At 44.1% G+C, this 19,770-nt stretch overlaps 2 protein-coding genes across 10 annotated transcripts in view; both read left to right on the forward strand.

The window, feature by feature from the left end:
- slc8a2b (solute carrier family 8 member 2b) overlaps positions 1 to 12,043 on the forward strand; it is a 104,999-nt gene extending 92,956 nt beyond the window's left edge. For all 6 annotated transcript variants that reach the window (XM_069161048.1, XM_069161049.1, XM_069161047.1 and 3 more), the window contains 6 exons: positions 1,587 to 1,690; positions 1,982 to 1,999; positions 4,617 to 4,741; positions 5,024 to 5,123; positions 6,413 to 6,691; positions 7,100 to 12,043. In XM_069161048.1, the coding sequence (XP_069017149.1) occupies positions 1,587 to 1,690; positions 1,982 to 1,999; positions 4,617 to 4,741; positions 5,024 to 5,123; positions 6,413 to 6,691; positions 7,100 to 7,476 (1,003 nt within the window). In that variant the 3' untranslated portion in view covers positions 7,477 to 12,043. The remainder of the gene's footprint in view (positions 1 to 1,586; positions 1,691 to 1,981; positions 2,000 to 4,616; positions 4,742 to 5,023; positions 5,124 to 6,412; positions 6,692 to 7,099) is intronic.
- A 908-nt stretch (positions 12,044 to 12,951) lies between these two features.
- On the forward strand, positions 12,952 to 19,325 carry srsf7a (serine and arginine rich splicing factor 7a). 4 transcript variants are annotated; one of them, XR_011178863.1, is made up of 9 exons: positions 12,952 to 13,152; positions 14,007 to 14,240; positions 14,444 to 14,620; positions 14,787 to 14,885; positions 15,322 to 15,363; positions 15,635 to 15,679; positions 16,154 to 16,252; positions 17,142 to 17,694; positions 18,429 to 19,325. XR_011178863.1 is itself a non-coding variant. In XM_069161155.1 (8 exons), the coding sequence occupies exons 2-8, from the start codon at positions 14,014 to 14,016 to the stop codon at positions 17,233 to 17,235; spliced, it is 783 nt and encodes a 260-aa protein (XP_069017256.1). In that variant the 5' UTR covers positions 12,952 to 13,152; positions 14,007 to 14,013; the 3' UTR covers positions 17,236 to 19,325. The 4 variants fall into 4 exon arrangements, 2 of the variants coding, with proteins under 2 accessions (XP_069017256.1, XP_069017257.1); XR_011178864.1 differs by having other exon boundaries at positions 17,142 to 17,332; XM_069161155.1 differs by having other exon boundaries at positions 17,142 to 19,325.
- The last annotated feature ends 445 nt before the right edge of the window (positions 19,326 to 19,770 follow it).

A 19,770-nucleotide genomic window follows, 5' to 3' on the forward strand; every position in this document is an offset into this window, starting at 1 on the left:
CACTTCCACACCACTTCATGTCTCCGTCCGTACCCGTCCGTCTCTGTCCTGTGACGAGACTTTATAACGAGTTCCTTTTTTTAAGCTCCTGTTGACCGCAACGCATCATCGGTCTGCTGCTGAAAACTTTATCTCACATCTATCTCCGTCCTTCAACTGGTTTTTCTTATTTTCGGTCCATACTGCCGTTGCATTGCTCAGAAACCTGTTTTTCTATCCTCCACATAAAGTCTAATGTAGGTTTTTATAACTGTCATCAACCATCTCACCACCTCCCTCCTTTGTTTCTGTCATTTTCACGCCACATTGCAGCATTTTCCTCTTTTCCAACTTTTTTTTTTCTCATTTTTCACTCTTTGTCTCACTGATTTTCAGTTTTTGCCTCAGCGTTGGTCTCCTCTCCCTGTTTAACCCTTAATTTTGGCTGCTCTCACGAATGTACCCTTTATTTCGAGGCTTTCTCTCCTCCTTCTTCCATTTGATGCTTCTATCAGCATCCATTTATTTTCTCCCTCACTTCTTTAACCACTTTTACAGACCTCCTTTTCTCCCTTTCCTCCTCTCCAACCATTTCTTTCTCTCTCTGTCTGTTGTCAGAGTAGATTTTCCTCTGCCTTCACTGAGCGACTCTCTGTGTTGACATTTCAATCCGGGACTCCTCAGAGACACTAACAGGTCTTGTCATCATCATTTCACCTTCACTCCCTCTCCTCTAATAGCGAGCCGTCCCCTTCCCATACCTCCGACGGTATTATTTTGAAAAAATTGCTGTCTGACTCACTTTAACTTCATCCTTTTCTTTCCGTGCTATCGCTCTTCATTTTTCCTCGCCTTCCTCACCTTTACAAAGTAAATCCCAGCAGTTCCTGCTTATACATGTCTGGTTCAGTTACCTGCAGAGGTGAAATCATGAATGTTCAGTAAAACACTTTATGATAGTAAATACAAATCAAGCCAGCAGTACCTCAAGGCTGAGCTCTCACATATACACAGTATTTCAGATATCTGGCCTTTATCTATCACGTCTTTTCAATGAAAACAAGCACATATTTAAATCTATTTAAACCTAAAAGATTCAATTAAACTGTAATAATCTGTCACAAAGTCCGTTTGTGTGACTTTAATCGTTTATTTCTATCTGAATCTCTTTTTCTTTCTTTCTTCTTCTGTTTCTGCTTTAATTTTCAAAACTTTTTTCCATTTTCATCCTCGTCTCCCACCTTTTGACTCTGTTATTGATTTTATGTCCTGTCAATGCTTCCGGCTTCCCTCTGCTCTGATTTACACAGCAGCTGATCTTGATCAGAGACAACAGGAGGGAAACCGTGTGTGCGTGTGTGTGTGTGTGTGTGTGTGTGTGTGTGTGTGTGTGTGTGTGTGTGCGTGTGTACGTGTGTGCGTTACCAGCACATTGATTACAAGGGCGACCTGTGGTGAAGGCCATGCGAGCGCTGCATTGCCTATTGATGAAATGCTTTACTTCATTATGTGCCTGCAGCTGACAGTTTGTGTGTTTGTGTGTGTGTGTGTGTGTGTGTGCGTGTGCGTGTGCGTGTGCGTGTGCGTGTGCGTGTGCGCGCATGCAGTCAGACTCTCCAGGTGAGGATAGTTGATGATGAAGAATATGAAAAGCATGAAAACTTCTTCATTGTATTGGAGGAGCCCCGCTGGCTGAAGAGGGGAATCTCAGGTACGTGAACACACTGCGTGTTTTTGTTTGAAAGGATTTTAATCTGGTGTGATTATTTTATTTGGCAAACTTTAAATCAACCACATTTACAAGACACGTAAAACGGGGAATCTCCACTTGTTTCGTATCAAAGCTGGCACTGAGTTTCTAATTCATTCATTCTTCGATCAGAAAGTTGCTAATAAAACGCGAATAATTTTGCCCGGACCAAAAAAATTGCTTTTAGCTTCTGTTGGTACCGTCTCTGCTGAATGTTTGCTGTGACTTACGACTCTTTGTTTTCCTTTACAGCTCTGCTGCTCAACCAAGGTAAGACCATCTGAGTATTCCCTCTGTTTCAAACTGAGGAGCTAAAGTTTGATTTTATTTGCCAGGAAATCTCTGCAGGGCTGCAGCATTTTATCAGCTGATTATTTTCTGGATGAATTGACTGCACAATGTAGAATCTCCCAAAAAATAATGGCCTCCACAGTTTCCTTAGCCAAACCTTTGGTCCTGGTTTGCCTAACTGTCACAAACCCAAAGATATTCTTCATGTAATGATTAAATAAAAAAAACAGACAGTAACAGGTTTGGTATTATTGGTTGAAAACTGACGTAAATATTCAACTATTAAAAGAGATTCTGAATTATTTTGATTTCAGGTTTAAATCTAGTGCTGACGTTTGAAAGCTACTTCGACCTCCATCTCAGCGTTAACACATTCAGAAAGAGATTGATAAATTCATGCTGACTCAGCGCTCCGTCAGTCTCCTTGCTCCGCCGCTCTTACTGTTGATTTAACGATCCTGCCAGAAAAGGAAGAAAAAAAAAAGCACTTAATAGCAAAAGCCAACACTTCTGCACAGCAGGCAACCACTTAACATGCACTACATGTCGGTGGGGGTGGGCTGTGGAGGATATGTGAGGACGTACAGCTCCTCTTATTCACACGGGGAAATTATTTTGTGGCTAAAACTCTGAACGAAGGTCAGGAAAACACTCGCTGTCGTCGGCGGTCGAATGTGTGAAGGATTGATAAATTGTAATATGCTAAATAGGCACGAGTAATCATATGCAAAAACAAATTCCAAGCTACTGTTCTGGGAGGTGAGATGGAGTTGTTTATGTGGGGGCTCATGTAAGTATTCTGAGAAGTAATTTGCCTCCATCAGCAGAAAATCTGAACAGATGCCACAGTTTCTTTCAGCTGCTGTAGTTTGTCCTGCAGCTGCTCAGGTTCTCCTTTCAGCCAGGACGTTGTTTACTCTGCACCGCATTATAATGGCCCGGCTCACATTTCTGGCAGGGGAGCGATGGCTATTTGTCTGTTTACATCTGGACCAGAGCAGAACTGGCCTCTCTGAATCTCAGGAACCAGGAACATAGACTTTTTAAAAAAACATTGAAGAGCGCCGGTGTTGCGCTGATTTGGTGACCCATTCGATTCTGTGACCTGACTGTATAAAACATGGACGTAGCCTCCAGGTCTGAAAAGTGAAGCCAAGGCGGAGGTGCCTTCAGCTGCAATACCACCGAGTGCCACCAGGGGTTGGCTCCAAAAACGGCTCCATAGACTCCCATTCAACTTTTCTCACATCAAATACAAAGTCAATCATTTTTTTTCCCGCGAGTCATCACGGTGTCATTCGCTGAAGTCACTCCTTCTTATTCGTTTTCTGGCGGTTCATCTGAAAATTATTCAATCATTATAATTCGATATCGGGTTCTCTGAATGTGATCACTTCTGGCTCCAAAAAAACCAAACGAAGACGGTGACGGCGAAGATGTCAAAGCGAAGGCTTCAAAAACAGCAGTTCACAGACCAACGGTGGCGTCACTGACAAAAAGTTAGCTGTGAAAATATGAATGCGTATCCATGTTGACATTTTCCAGTATTCAGAACACGTCTCGCTTCCACCTTCGTCTCGCAAACCGACCGTGCAGCTTTCAGCTCAAATGATTCACGATTAAAAGGCGGCGGAGGCAGAATTTTAGAGGCTAAAAGATCAAGGGAAAGTGAACGGAGGGCCGGGAGCCCAGCGGTCGTGATGACTCACGATAACACTCGTCGCCCTCGAGGGGATTTCTCGTTCAACTCGCTCCTCTTCACAGCAGGGGGGGCCGATCCCTGCGGGGCCCCCTTCACCAGGGGGGGGGGGGGGGGGCTGAAAAAGTGTTGATGCTTACGGGAAGCAGCTGAAGTGAAGCCACGAATAAGTGTGTCTGTTCAAGCGTCTGAGTGTGTGTGTGTGTGTTTATGGCAGCTTGAAATAGTGTCGGTGAATACTGCAGGGACTGTTTTGCCGTATGCTGCTTTATTCTCGTAATTAGACGCAGGCCGCCTGAACAGGAGCTGTAACCCGGCTCTCTTTTGGTCGTCGGTCTCTCTGGTTGAGTGCTTCTGAAGCTCTTTGTGAAGCACCAGACTCTTTGGTGGAAAAAGAAAGAACGGTTTTTTTTTGTTTTTTTTTTGGTTCTAACAAGAACCCTGATTGACTCTCGTTATTTGAGATGAAGTCTTTCTTGGTGGAGCTGCTGATGCTCTCCTGTTGGCAGCGGATCAGGAACACAAACCGGGCCACATCTCTTCTTTCAAGGTTAATCTCTCTCTCTCTCTCTTGTGGGTAGTTTCGAGAGGCACGAAGTTAAGCTTTGTAAAAACTGTTGTTTTACGTCATTTAAATATTCATGTCTGACGCTGGCTTAAAGATTCACGCAACTTTTTTTTCATTTGTTTCTGCTTTTCCACCAAAAGACCGAGCACCTTTAATTTCCTTAAAGAACTGATATCCGTTAACCTTCCCAGGGGATCAAGATTACTTTGCGCTTTGATTTGCGTTTTCAAGGTCGAACCAAAGAGCAGGAAGATCAAACAAATCAAATCAATCAATGTATTAAAGTTGCAATAAATCTCATTATCTATCCCCCCCCCCCCCCCCCTCAGAGGGGGCAGAAGGGCAGATGAGCTCTGAGGAAGAGGAGGCCCGGAGGATAGCCGAGATGGGGAAGCCGATCCTGGGAGAGCACAGCCGCCTGGAGGTGGTCATCGAAGAGTCGTACGAGTTCAAGGTTCGTTCGTTCCTTTTTCTGTGTACGTCCTTTTGAGGAACCGTTAATCTCCATTCAACCACAACAAGTGTATAAAACCGGATTAAAACAAATAAGATTGATGCGTTAAATAGAGGTGCTTTGAAGAAAGCCAGGCTAGTTGTTGTTTCCAGTCTTTATGCTAAGTTAACTGTTTTCCCTTGTTTCCAGCCTGCGTGCCCCCCCCCCCCCCCCCAACACGCTCCCCCACCCACCCACGCAACCTGAATTGCTAATGAAGTGTCATGTGCTTCTGATTGGCAGAGTACCGTTGACAAGCTCATTAAGAAGACCAATTTGGCGCTGGTGATCGGCACGCACTCCTGGAGGGAACAGTTTGTGGAGGCGGTCACTGTCAGCGCAGGTGAGATGTGTGTGTGTGTGTGTGTGTGTGTGTGTGTGTGTGTGTGTGTGTGTGTGTGTGTGTGTGTGTGTCAGCAGATATAATACTGCAGGGAACAAGCAGCTGTCGTGAGGAGCCTTGTGTCCCCGATAACGACACAGTCAGCCACTCTATACCTGGAGGGGGGGGGTGGGGGGGGAACCAGCACTCATGAACTCATAAAACCACACAATGCAAATAAAAACAACCCACGCTAAAACAAAAAGACAGCAAAACTAAAATACAAACAATCTACACTGCAAAAAAAATGTCTCACTCTGCCTGCACACGTTCCCCCTCACTTTCATACTTTAAAGTATACTTTGAAGTTGATTTAAATCTCTTTAATGTTGATTTTTACTGTCTACCCACTAATGTCCACATGGAGAGACGTTCTGTGCCAACATGCAGATTCTTCTCTTTTTGCTAAATTTTTTTTTTTTTTTTTTTTTTTAACTAGCAAGTGCTTTCGCTTCTTTTTTTTCCTGGCTTTGTTTGGGATGATATAAATATTGCTGCAAGCTGAATTTCACTGCAGGAGAAGTGCATCTATTTTATTAATTTCAAATCCAGCTTTCAACCTACAGCAGCTCTTAAAAAACAAAGGGTTTTGTCCCAAGTCACGCGATGATGTCAATGTGAGCTACTATGTTAAAAAGGGCATCATAAAAACACTTTTTTGCACAAAAAATTGAACTGCGTATTGGCCTGATTGTAATGGCAGTTTTATTTATTGCAGTTAGAAGAGGCTTTAATACATAAATGGTTTGGCAGGAATATCATGTCAAAATAAGTCTACTAAATCTAGTCTTGGCTGCAGAAGCCTCACACAAAATGAAGGAAGACAAACAGCAAGCTGTTCCTAAATACTGTTGATCTGAAATCAAAAGGCTGACCATGTTTTGGTTTTTTTTCTTTCAGAATGAATTAAAGTCGCTAAAAAAACATTCACAGATCGACTTCACAAACTGCACAACCGTAAGAAAAATACAAATTACTGACAAAGTCCAATGTCAGTCACTGTAAAAAAATGACTGTTCAAACATGGACAGGATGGCTGAGTGTTATTCAGCCGTGGAGGTTTGGTGGAAGTCGGTTTTGTAATTGAAGGCCTCCATCTAGTGGAAGTAACACTTCACTACAAGCAATAATTATTCCACTTTGCTGCCAAAGTCTTTGGACTAAAAGTCCGTATTTACCATCTTTGTTGAAGTTCCTGCTGCAGCCGTGAGTTTCACGAAAGCTTCAGTGACTCTTAATGTTTCCTCCAGGTGACGGTGACGATGACGACGAAGAGGGGCGCGAGGGGCGCCTCCCGTCTTGTTACGACTACTTCATGCATTTCCTCACCGTCTTCTGGAAGGTTCTGTTCGCCTGCGTGCCGCCCACGGAGATCTGGAACGGCTGGGCCTGCTTCTGCGTGTCCATCTTGGTCATCGGCCTGCTCACCGCCTTCATCGGCGACTTGGCGTCGCACTTCGGCTGCACCGTGGGGCTGCGGGACACCGTGACCGCCGTGGTGTTCGTGGCCCTGGGAACTTCGATCCCAGGTGAGATGAAGATCCTTTTTTTTTTATTAATTTAACCGCGTGAGAGCGTCGAGGTGACGAACGTGACACGGGGCCAGATAGTTCATCTGACGTTGATCTAATGAGAGACGTGTCCCCAGATAATAAAAGTGTTTATTGGACTTTAATAATTATAATCTACAGAAGACGATCCACAAATATGTGCCGTGATCGACGAGCGCGCAGCATTTACTCATCTATGAGGCTTTTTCACATCTGTGGATCCCTTCCTGTCAGTGAGGACGACGTGACCTTCACATTCGTGGGTTAAAGTCAGAAACAAACATCCATACAGAGACGTCGTTGTCCATCCGTCTCCGTCATCTTCGGCGAGGATCGATGTGCACGATTTTCTCTCCCCGCGTCCTTTTTTTTTTTTTTCTCTTCCAGACACCTTCGCCAGCAAAGTAGCCGCCATGCAGGACCAGCACGCCGACGCATCAGTCGGAAACGTCACCGGCAGCAACGCCGTCAACGTGTTCCTGGGGATCGGCGTGGCGTGGTCGGTGGCCGCCGTCTACTGGAGGGTCAAAGGGAAGGAGTTCAGGGTGGATCCGGGATCGCTGGCCTTCTCCGTCACACTCTTCACCATCTTCGCTTTCATCTGCATGGGCGTGCTCCTGTTCAGGCGCCGGCCCTCCATCGGCGGGGAGCTCGGCGGCCCGATGTTGTCCCGCCTCCTGACCACCCTGCTCTTCCTGGGTCTGTGGTTCCTCTACATCCTCTTCTCCAGCCTGGAGGCCTACTGCCACATCACCGGCTTTTAAAAAGGAGAAATTGAATGTTTCTAGAAGAATACTGCACAGCAACACGCATACATACGTTACAACCCTCAGTCCATACGGTCCCTCAGCCTGCAGGCGTCCTCGTCTTTGATGCAGGGACACTAAAACACACACACACACACACACACACACACACACACACACACACACACACACACTGTATGTACGCATGTGTAAACAGATTATTACAAACAAGCGCACAGTTTACTGGAATGAGGAAGAGTGAAAGGAAGTGTTTGAGGGGAAACAGAGAAGTGTGAATAAGAAAAAGGTTTTCTGCAGCAAGTTAGTCCAGCGAAGATGGAGAGAGGTTGTGAAGGTGAGAAGAAGGTCGGGTGAGCCTCCGGAGCGCTGCTTCATTCTGTGGCAATCGTTGGTTTTACTTTTAAAATCCGAGGCGGGTCTTTGGTGGCACCGGAGGATCTGGGCCGCAACATGTTTCCATCCGAGTCGCAACGAAGGAACAAAAGATCCTTATTTCCTTCAACTTCCTCTCGGTGTATTTACGGCTCTGCGTCGCGTCACCGAGGAGGCGGGGCGCGAATGTGGGGGAAAAAATAACGGAGTGGAATGTTTACAATGACAATAACATAACGTTTGTTTACTGCAGGAGGTTCTTATAAAGTGGTGATGCTTCTAACACGCTGTGTAAATAGAGGCGGTTCTGTAAATAGTAAAAACAAAAAAAAAAAACAAAAAAAAAACCTGTACATATAGAGCGTTGTGTTTTCAGGGGCCCGACGGTGATGCCTATGACTGCAGAGGTTAGAAAGAGTGTGTGGGGGGGGGATCTCCCACAATGCATAGCAGCTATTCTGTATAGAGTCAAATTTAGAGAAGAAAGTGCAAACGAGACAAAAACAATCCGGTTTCTGTTTTCTCTGTAAGAAAAGCTTCGTGATTCGTGCCCAGGACTGAAAAGCCGCAGATCTCGAACAGTAGAAAACTTATTAGTGATCTTAGGCAACATGCTCAACAGAGACTAAAACAAATCTTAACTGGCCCCAAGAAACAAATGAAAAGCTGCTAAAAAAAATAAAAATAAAAGTGTTTAAAGAGCATCCTTCCACCAGTCTGTTTACTGGATGGTTTCCGTAGTAACAGCCCCCTCTGACTGAGGTTTGTATATCAAAAGGGTAATTTTTTTTTTGCATGTATAGTCAGATACAGAGCATATTGACATTATACGTCACACACACATATATATATATATATATAATGCTATGTAAAAAGCGAACGACCACCTGTAAATGACATCGCTGTCAGCTCAGAGAACAGAAAACTTCATGTTACATCTTTGTGTGTAAAGCAGAGTGAGAGAAGTTTCGGTCAGGACAGTTTCCTCCTCAGAGGGAGTCAACGTGTGCAGCCTGATTTAAATGTGGAAACCAAACGGACTGCAAACACCGAACTCCAGTCGGTCCTCGCCGCGTTATTGTGGGGAGGCGACCGACCGACCGACCCGTGACATGTGGCATGTGTCCTGACGGGACTGTTCCTTTTACCTTTCGTGACAGCAGCATGGGCAGACCAAACATGCACGGACGGTCGAACAAGACTCAACAGTGTTAGCTCACTTAAAAAAAAAAATTAAGCTTATGAATCCACTAAAGCACGATTCAAGTCATTTAAAAATGTTATTCCATCAACATTCAGTCGAAAGCATTTATTAGGACACGAGCTCCTGATTGACACTAATTGGGCTGCAGGATGCTCGCCTACAGCACCATGATGCTTTGAAATAGCAGACAAAGAATGCCTTAAGGAAAACACTCAAGTAAAAATCTAGTATTTAAGGTCTCAGCTGTACAAACTGCCCAGGCTGCACTTTTTTCATGTAAATAAAACATAGTGTTGTGTTGTTGTTTTTTTCTTTAGTCGACAAACTGTTAGTTGTGCAATACAAAGAAGGGGAGAACTGTTTCCACCGGTTTCTTGTCCTGTTGGAAGGAATCGTTTGTAATTTCATCCATCCATCTCTGCTCAGAGCACAATATCAGTACCAGACGATGCTAAAAAAAATTAATAAAAACTAAAAAAAACTTTCCATTTTAATGAAAAGTCTGTACATTGTTTTTAAGAACTAAATAAGGTCTATCATCTATTCCAAATTCTCCTGTCATCCGCAGACGTGGCTTCACGGTGTCTAAACGGACACGGGAGCAGCAGTGTCATCGTTCAAATCAAAGGCGCCGCCTATGAAGTCATAAAATCGCAGATCGGCTGATTTCAGTGGTAAAAAAAAAAACCACATCAGGAAAACCCCTCGAGGCGCGTAAAACAAATGTTCACGAGCTACTGAAACTACCGGCTGCTAAATAGACTGTAAAGATTTAACCACGTGCACACCTCCGGTTCGCTGTGGCATTTGCTCGCTGACATTTCCGGGCCATTATACTTCCGACACTTGAGATACGGTGAAGCTGTAAAAGTCAGCGTGTGAAAAAAGAAAATGTCACAGCGAACGTGTCGAGCATTGCGCAACATCACGGTGTTAACAACACGCTTGTGAACTATTAGCTTTGACTGGAAACTTTAATGACTGTAATGTCTCATTAACTATATTTCTATGAGGGCGTCGCGTTGCAAACATCTCACCCACAAATGAAAAGTGCTAATCCAGTGGAATTTGTTACTGTTATTACTCTACGTGATAATATCAAGAGAGATCGGATTCGTTTACCCAAACTGACTCAAACTTTGTAAACTTTCTAAAAAAACCAATTTTGTATCTTTTCCTTGCAGATCTAGCCAAGGTAGATTTTTTTGTACTTCTAAACGATGTTTAGAATAGTATCGGTATATAAAGTTGGTAGTGTAGTTTACGTAGTTGCTGAATTTAGTGGATTAGATTTTGATATATTTTCCACGTTGAGGAAGCTCCCCTTTAACTAAAGTCAACTAAGTCAAAAAGCATTATCGCATCTAATTCACCGAAGCACTTTGTCTGCTTACTTGTTTGTGTTCTTTATGTATATTTCCTCATGAGATCATTGATATATTTATTTACAGAAGATTATTTATCGAAGGAGAAAGCTGTGCCGCAGGTCCTTGACGCGAAACAGTTGGGAGTTTATTTCAAGGAACGTGGTTTCAACGTGCAATACGGGAAAAAGTTCGACCGCATCTTCTTTCATTGGCGGCTGTGATCAGAGCTCTCAGTTCGCATCCTTTTATCTGCTGCAGTGTTTCGTGGTACATTTCTTCACCCTGTCCTCGTTGAAGGAGGAGTTTTTGAGTGTAAAGTAGCATGTTTACGTGAAGAAACGGTGCCGAACGTTGGCCGGTATCATTGTCAGTCTCGGGCTGTTTTGTAGATCGAATGGAGGCCGCGGGTCGTCGGTGGTTTGTGTGTGAGGTTGTACAAATTAGTCTACTCACTAAACCAACGGGTGGGACCGGGATTACACGTCTGACACACACACACACACACACACACACACACACACACACACACACACACACAGGTCTGCTGAACTCTTGAGTTATGGATTGCTGGGTGAAAGACGACCAGCTCCAGCAGGCCCGGAGTGGATCGCCTCAGATTTATGCTCCCGGTGCACAGATGTGACCCAGATGTGACCCAGATGTGACCCAGATGTGGCTGAGATGTGACCCAGATGTGGCCCAGATGTGACCCAGATGTGGCCCAGATGTGACCCAGATGTGACCCAGATGTGACCCAGATGTGGCTCAGATGTGACCCAGATGTGACCCAGATGTGACCCAGATGTGACCCAGATGTGGCTCAGCAGCCCCAAAAAAAAACACCGAACTGTCTACAATGTGCCGACAATGCTCCGTTTCCATGAACTTCTGTACTAACCGTCGGGCTTCGGGCCTTTGCTGTTATGTAGCTAGCTGTGATGTCTCCCCCCCCTCCCCCCTTCCTCACCCACCACTCCCTTGTGTGTGTGTGTGTGTGTGTGTGTGTGTGTCTGTGTCTGTGTCTGTGTGTGTGTATGCACACGCTTCCCCTCCTCCGTGTTCCCCTGCACATGCATGATGAGTCCCTCCTGGGTTCGGTGGCGACTGCTTACTTGTTTTGTTACCTTGAGAAAAGAGAAGCTGCCGTGTCGTGTAAATGCTTCATCTGCAAAAAGCAACTTCCCGGGTCATCTTTTTGTTTGTTGGTGTTTGATATTTCTGTCTGTGTTAGTGTTCCTCCTCCTCCTCCTCCTCCTCCTCCTCCTCCTCCTCCCATTGGCTCCCTCCCCAGGTCTTCTTGCTCTTCAATGTGTCTCTCTGTGAAGTTGTTTCCTGTAATGATGAAAATTTCTCTCTGCCTGAATCTTTGTAGGGAAATAATGACCGAGTTACTACGATATCATGTGATAGACATATACATTTATTCGATACTGTAATAAATTAAGTGAAGATATTTAAGTTTTTTTATGAAATGCAGAAAATAAATTCGTAGAAAAAAAAATGACAAGTTGTTTTTGAAAACATGGCATGAGGTGTAATGTGTTACTGAAAGAAAATTAAGGTCTTTAATCAAGTTAAGTTGACCTTATTTAAATATAGTTTATTTATTTTCAAGGAAAAATGTGTCTGGGTCGTTATTTTTGTACTAAATGAGGAGAACTCAACATGACTGCAGTCAAAGTGTGCAAAATGAAATAAAAATAGCACACACACACATCATGAACAGGGTCAACAAAGAAGTTGTTTTATGTTACACAAGTTATTTTGTAGAAGAATATTTAGTATTATAACGTGACACTACAGAGACCTGATGTAGATCATTAATTTGCAACAGTTTTAATAATGCATTAATTGTTAGAAATGAAGCCAGTGTTTTATGTCCATCGAAGGAATTTGGGTTTTGAAATATTGGTCCTTGTGCATCTGCCCTGGACGGACAAATTCTACGTGTTGTAGTCCCTCGTTGAGCCACTAGATGGCACTGCAACCCCCACAATTGTATATACCAGTTGAGTTAGGTCAATTTAAGATATATGTTTGTAAATCAAACTTATTTATTATTTTTTATAGCATCAATTTACTGATAATTTTGCAGTTTGGACTAAGAGAACAAGAATTGAAGGGCTTTCACTTCTGGCTCTCGGTAACCGTGGTGACATTTCTCACTATCTTTGCAAACAAAAACAAAAAACATTAAATTTATTCACCAAGAAAATACTCAGCGGATTGATCCGTTATAAAAAAAAAAAATTATTATTTTATATATAAAAAGATATAAAATATCCCCCATCTCAGACAACAACAACATTTGTATTTTTTTAAAGGATCTTTAAACTTCTTTCATCCTTAGTTACATTAATAAAATGGCACAATGCTATAAATGTTCTCTCTAAAACTTTACCATTTAACTTCTGATTATCCGTCTATGACCGTTTCCGGTTTGTCGCTGTATTTTGAAAATACTCCCCCGGAAGTGTCCCCAACAGTCCTCGCTCGAGCCCCCTTTGGTGCTGGTGCGCAGATGCGGAAGTTACGCCTGTTGGTTCCTGCCGTCCAACCTGCACCAAAGACATGTGGGAGATCCGCTAATGTTCGTCTTCGCGGACATTTAGCGAGTTCGTGCCGTAAAAAAAATAATAATCGCCTTTAATTTGTTAAATCCCACCGTCCGGTTCGGTTTGAGACGAACGCGTCTGTTTCGGAGCGGAATCGGGAAAACAGCGGGAACAGGTAAAGGCTAGCTAGCGCGTGCTACCGCCATTGTTTGTGAGCGGGCGGAGAGGAGGGGAAGGCCCGGGGGGGCTCCGACGGGGCACCGGCGAAGAGATTTATTGTGTTTAAACAACAAACAAACTACAAAATAATCATAATAATAGTTAGGTATGGGAAGATCTGCGTGCGTCCAAGATGTGATTTTGTAAAAAGGCTCCATGCTGCCGGCTGGACGTCACTGAGGACGTTAGAAAAGACATGGAGGTGTCCCCCCGTTGTTTTTGAAGACATGTCCAAAGGGGGAGAGACGTTAACGGGCTTTACGACCCCCTCCTCCCCCCCCTCTCCTCCTCCAGCATGTCCGGACGTCTCGTGTCATTCAAACTGAGTTAAGAGACACTGATTTATTTTTGTTGATTTTGTTTTTGTTTTTGTTTATTTTCGTGTGTCAGCTGGTACCAGAACACCAACATATTACTACTTGGTACGCCTCTCATGAGTTTGCCCTGATAAATAAACAAATACAGACCATATAAACGTACTTATGTTGGGATGGATCTCCTGTGTGGACAACTGATTGGTGTATTTGTGGAAATGAGTCTTCCTTTTAAAATAAGTCGTGTTTATTTTTTTGCTTCGCATTAATTTTTCATGAATTACCAGTTGGATGTTTCAATTAAATGTTATTTATATCGCGCCAAATCACAACACGGGTTATTTCGTGGAACACATTAGAAGAGGCAACGGAGAATAAGCAGAAACTACAGGAGAGAAAAAAGCATGAATTTAACGAGATGTTTGTGAGTCTACTCTCTCTGCAAACTACTTTAACCCGCTTTTCTTTTTTATTCTTTTTACGATTCTCCCAACAGACGAGAAATGTCATCGTACCATTCGTCCTCCCGAGGTTCGTCTCGGGCCACCGACTGCAAAGTGTATGTTGGTGACCTCGGCAACGGTGCTGCTAAAGGAGAGCTGGAGCGAGCGTTCAGTTATTACGGCCCGCTGAGGAGCGTCTGGGTCGCCAGGAACCCGCCCGGCTTCGCCTTTGTCGAGTTTGAAGATCCCAGAGATGCAGAAGATGCTGTTAAAGGAATGGATGGAAAGTAAGTACTCGAAATACTCTTCGAGTGGAAGACATTTAGAGGACGTACAACTTGTGTATCCCATCGACATCGTGTCTGCTACTTAAATTTGGAAACTGTAAACAAAAATAAATAATAAGTCAACATGTAAACAAATATAGATTTTCTTGCAGACCACCGCAGGAACCGAAATCTAGGACTAGTCTTACTCTTCTTCTTCTCAGGGTCCTCTGTGGTTCTCGTGTTCGTGTGGAGATGTCAACCGGCCTCTCCAGGAAGGGCCGTGGGCGCCCCAGCCGGCGCCAATTCGACCCCAATGATAGGTGTTACCAGTGTGGGGACCGGGGCCACTATGCCTACGACTGCTACCGCTTTAGCAAGAGAGGCCGCCGCAGCAGCAGGTAAAGAAATACGACCTTTCTCTTTTCTTTTTTTTTTCTTTCAGGACACATTTGCTGTTTCCGCTCACCTTGCTCATATTTTGTTTCTCTGACACGAACAGTATTTGCCGCCTGCTATCATCAGAGATCCGAAGGCCGATAAACCCGTTTTGTCTTTTCGTTCCAGGTCTCGCTCCCGTTCTCGATCCAGATCCAGGTCCCGGTCCCGGTCCAGGTCCCGCGGTCGGCGCTACCACTCTCGTTCTCGCTCCCGCAGCCCCAGCCGGTATGTCAGCACTGAAACACGGACACACCTCAGTGCACGTTAACGGGAAATGCTGGTTCTGGGAAGTGGATTACAAAATGAAGACAACATGCAATCTTAAATTTGGTAAATAAGTGGTGCTCGAAATGTTCATGGAACTAGAACTTATCGAGTCATTTGGTTTCATGCTTCATGGAGTTACCTTTTGTGTCTCACATCAGTTTAATCTCCTCTGTGACTGTTGATTCTTCACAAAATCAGATTGATTTAAGTCACTTTGCAGACAAGAATGACCTTTTACATTCTGGCTCTTCACCGAAAGTGTCCACATTATTATTACAAGACCCGATCGTTCATCCACAATTTATTTTGAACTTTATGCTGTGATATTCAGTTGAGCTGTCCGATGTTTACATTGGTCAGCCCTCGTATTTATCCTCTTACTGCTCTTTATCAGGAGCCGCCGCAGATCTCCATCCTACTCCAGGCGCAGGAGCAGGTAAGGATGCAGCTCGTTAAACTATAATTGACCTTAATAATAGTTCATTCAAGGTTCTGCTGCTTCTCCAACAATTGTGAGACACGTAGCCGCTCGTCAATCCAGTTCTGCAGAAGGATTTGACAGAGGAAGTGATGGACGATTGAGTTTCTCCCTCGGAAAGCAATTAAGTCCTTTTTTTTTTGTATCCTAACTCTGGTTGTCAACGCCTCAGGGGTTGTCGCTGTTCTCGCCGAAGTTAAATAAACTGCTCTGCCCCCTGTGACATTAGGTCTGGCTCCCAAGCCCGTTCTAAGTCCAGGACTCCAGCGAGAAGGTAGGTTGACTTTCTGCAGCTTTTATTTTGAAACACACAGCCGTTGTCATCGCAAACCCCAAAACACCACAAAGTGTTTGGCTCCTTTATGTTTATGCACATGAAAGTTCGCGGGTGCCTTTTAATTTGTTAAGCGAGCTTTTTTTGTTTTTGTTTTTGTTTTTTTCTGCGTGTCATCAGCGCTGCTGTTTTGAACCAGTTATTTTATCGTATCATTTTGCGACTCCCCATAAATCACAATTTTCAGTAGTGACTTGGGCTAAAATGAAGCTTCTCTGGGCTGTTTTAAGACGTGGACGTGAAATTGAAATCAACTGCGAAACATTCACAACATTTCTATTTTATTATTGTAACTGAAAAGAACAAGATGGAACATGACTGAGTGAGTGTGTCCTGTGCTCTTCTACGAGGTTTCCTGCTGCTGTACAATGCTGAAACGAAAATGAAAAAGCATTTTTCTTTTTCCCCCCTTAGTCGCTCCAGATCTCGGTCTCGGTCCGGATCTGCACCCAGAGGACGCTCCGCCTCACGATCCCGCTCACGATCTCCTGCAGCCAACCACAAGAGGAAGAGGTAAATCCTCATTTCAGACGTTACTCTTTCATTGAAACTGGGCGTAGGCAGTCTGACAAGTTTCTAATGCTAAGTTGTTACAGCTGTCAGTATAAGATATATTCTAGATGTAGAAAGAAGCTCCAGTTAGGTCTAGATCAACCCTTAGATTTATTTGAGATATGTTGTGTTCAAAGCGAGGGTCAGTTATGTTCTCCACGTCAGCCAGAGTGAGGGACTCCATCCTAGGCCAGGGGTGACTATAAAATAGGCCGTCCTTCCGCCCGGGAGGACCATGCTGCCGCCGCCGCCGCCGCCGACCAGCCGCCCTGAGACTGCGATGAGATGGACGGCGTCCGAGAGCACCATACCCTCCTCAACGTAGAGATCTTCTGCCTCTGCTGCCGGCCGTTAGCAGAGTGGGTGGGGTACAGGACAGGGACCTGAGCCCACTGTCTGATCTAGGGAGAGTAGTAGAAAGTGATGAAAGGTTGGATCTCTCTCTTGTGCTCTTTTTTTTTTTTTCTTTTTTTTTCTTTGAAGTCTTGATGGCATGTTTTTTTCAGCACTGTGTAACATGGATCCCACTTGATCCTGAAAAAAGAGAGCACACGAAAGACAACCCCTGCTCAGCCTGTAAACTGTTCTGATTCACAGCAGCTAAAAACCAGTCAGATGCACTTCTAGTAATAGTAAGAGAAACAAATCTTTACTTGATTGATTGATAAGTGTTAAAAATGTTTTCATTTTTTTGTTCTTGAATTCTAATTCCCTATCATGAATTTGGCTAGATTAAATGAACCCTCCTGAACAATACTAGCTGTGATCAGACAAAACGACACCGTTGGTGTGACTTGCGGTAAGCATCTTTGCAGCACAGTTTTGTTTATTTTTCATATTTTCTTTAAAGCGTGTGGTGGGAGCTGATCACTGCACTGACACCGCAGCTGATCCCAGGCCCAGGGTCTGCCAGCTGGCGGTGTGTACGTCCTGCGGGAGGGTGACTAAGCGCTGACCTGAGATCAGCCTTCGCCTGCATCTGGTGTTAGACAGCGAGAAAGAGGTCGACCTACCGACCGAACCCCTCCCCACAGTGAATGGGTGACTGTCTGTTCAACCGACGCACACGCTCAGACGAGATCAGCCCGCGCACACATACAGTCGTTCGACTAGAGTCACCCAGCCAGCCAGCCAGCCAGCCAGCCTTCAGATGTACCAGAGGGCTGATCCACACAGATCAGAGTTCGACCTTTTTAAATCCAAAACCTTCCTACCAGACCCCCCTACCTGCCAGAGTTCTTCAGCCTCTGACTTAGCTTCTGAAAGTGAGAGAAAAGAGCTGACGAGAGATCAGTCTTCAAGAGCCTCCCAGCGCAGTGTCTCTCCGAGTTCTAGTCATCCGTCCTTCAGTCCTTTCATCCTTCGCTTCTCTGTACTTGTTGTATCTGCCACTGTCTCCAAAGGTAATAAAAAATCAACCCCCCACCTCACCCCACCCCACCCCCTCCCCTGACAAGCTCATGTTGATGGTGAAATAAAGTTTTACAGGCTTGCAAAGAAAAATGATTCTTAGGAGCTAAAGTTGAGCCTTTAAACAAGCATGTTCAGAGTACGAGTGAGTGAACGAGTGAGTGAACGAGTGAGTGAACGAGTGAGTGAACGAGTGAGTGAGTGAGTGAGTGAGTGAGTGAGTGAGTGAGTGAGTGAGTGAGCGAGTGAGCGAGTGTGCAAGACAGGAAGCCACCTTGACTGTTAATGGGCTGATATCTCTGGGGAGGCTTTGTCAGATAATTTGTTGTTTTTTTTGTGCCACACCTGTTGCCACATCATTACCATTTAAAGCCACTTTTCTGTGTTTATAGCTGTTAAAGGATAAAGTCAGAAATTTGAAGCAAGTAATGAGACAGCGTCAAAAGTCTTGACGTTTATTGGAACTGTTTTTTTTCCTTTTCCCCCCCCGGGGGTTTCAGTTATGTACTTTTGAATCTCAGAAAGACTAGGCGAATGCAACACTTTTAAGATACAAATAATCTGTGGCTGATGACATGAACCTTGAATACGGGAGGTCAGAGGGATTCAGACAGTCAGGAAATATCAGTAACCTGTCCAGTAATGAATGAACTTGTAAAAGTTGTAATGTAGAGCCTCCTTCCTTTCTCCCTTGTGGCAAGCTAACTCCTCTCCGTTTCTGTTGCAGTCGTTCCCGTTCAGCAAGTCCAAACCGAGGTGCAACACCAGCAGACTGACCGACAGTGAAGAAGACTATTAGTCCCCCCCCCTCCCACCCCCCACCCACCCTTTACCCCACCCTTTACCATTCTCCTTATCAGACAGACCTAAAACCCCTGCACCCTGTCTGCTTTTACAGCCCTCCAGCAGCTGTTTTTGTGCATTTGTCTGTCCAGTCCCAGTCTTTCAGGTTTCAATTTTCTCACTAGGATTGTAAGTCTTTGCGCAGCCTCTGATTGTTCCGGATGTAGCCAGGCACAAATTAAAACCCGTTTTGTTAGGGATTGTTTTAAATGTCGCTGCGTCGGACATCTTCTCCGGAAGTCAACGCAGCAAGTATACGAAGCGGCACCGACGTTAAGTGAATGCTGCAACTGATTTTTTTTTTTTTTTTTTTTTTTTTTTTTTTTTTTTTTAGCAGTTATTTGGGCAGCTCATAAGAAGTATATCACAGTGCGAGATGGCAGATTCGGTGCAGTTCTTGTGGACGAGGACGCTGCATTGAGAAACTGCCTTTTATTTACGAGGCTAAATCTGAAAAATATTTTTCCCCGTTAGGAATTGGCATAATGATGTATTTTTCTGTTTTGCACTGCGATTTGATGCTTAAAATGCTGTTAAGTTCCCACTCATAATGACAGAAAATAGTTGCTGGCCTGCATGCCTTTAAATATGATGTCACATTCCTTTTGTTTGTTTTCCTGCTGTGTTGAACTTTTGATTTGTTCTCGTGACTTTGGTTTTAAAAATGCATACAGTGATTACATTTGATTTCTGTGATGGCTGCTTCAACAGTTATTAGCTGTTCCTGGCTTTTATGGTAAGACAGTGGCAGTTTTATTTTTGAATAAACTTATTCAACACATGTCAATGGTGGTTTGTTTCTTCTTACACATCTAAAACGTACCGTCAGCTGTGTGTTCCTGATAATCTCCCTATGTATTAATTTTTAATTGGTGAAACAGTCATACATCAATGTTAGACAGTATTACTTTACAGCAAGTGTTTATAGACTATAGGCCAATTAAATAATTGGCCCCGCCAATGTACATGGGAGCAAGACAACCACACTGATACTGATGACAACAGGTTTTGTTTTAGCTTTGTAGTTTTGCAAGAAAAGGCTTATTTTGTCTCCTTACAATTTAGTGATTATTTCCCTCTTTGTGCTTGTTTTGCACCTCCTTATATCCCACTGTTAGTAGGTTTGCTCTCTTTAACGTTCCCAATGACCTTTAGCTGGTACAGCCCTGACTCTTTGGGCCTCTGGTCAGTACTCTTATCAATGTACATTGTTAAAACTCTTTGAA

Source organism: Embiotoca jacksoni, unplaced genomic scaffold, assembly GCF_022577435.1.
Source record: "Embiotoca jacksoni isolate LCO1_2020_lvr unplaced genomic scaffold, fEmbJac1.0.p SCAF_28, whole genome shotgun sequence".
Taxonomy (NCBI): domain Eukaryota; kingdom Metazoa; phylum Chordata; class Actinopteri; family Embiotocidae; genus Embiotoca; species Embiotoca jacksoni.

What these genes read in the sequence shown, in the direction of transcription:
- srsf7a (XM_069161155.1), top strand. Translation starts at nt 14,014, where the DNA reads ATGTCATCGTACCATTCGTCCTCCCGAGGTTCGTCTCGGGCCACCGAC. An exon ending in CGCTCCCGCAGCCCCAGCCG is followed by an intron (nt 14,886 to 15,321) that starts GTATGTCAGCAC and finishes GCTCTTTATCAG; the next exon opens with GAGCCGCCGCAGATCTCCAT. An exon ending in TCCAGGACTCCAGCGAGAAG is followed by an intron (nt 15,680 to 16,153) that starts GTAGGTTGACTT and finishes TTCCCCCCTTAG; the next exon opens with TCGCTCCAGATCTCGGTCTC.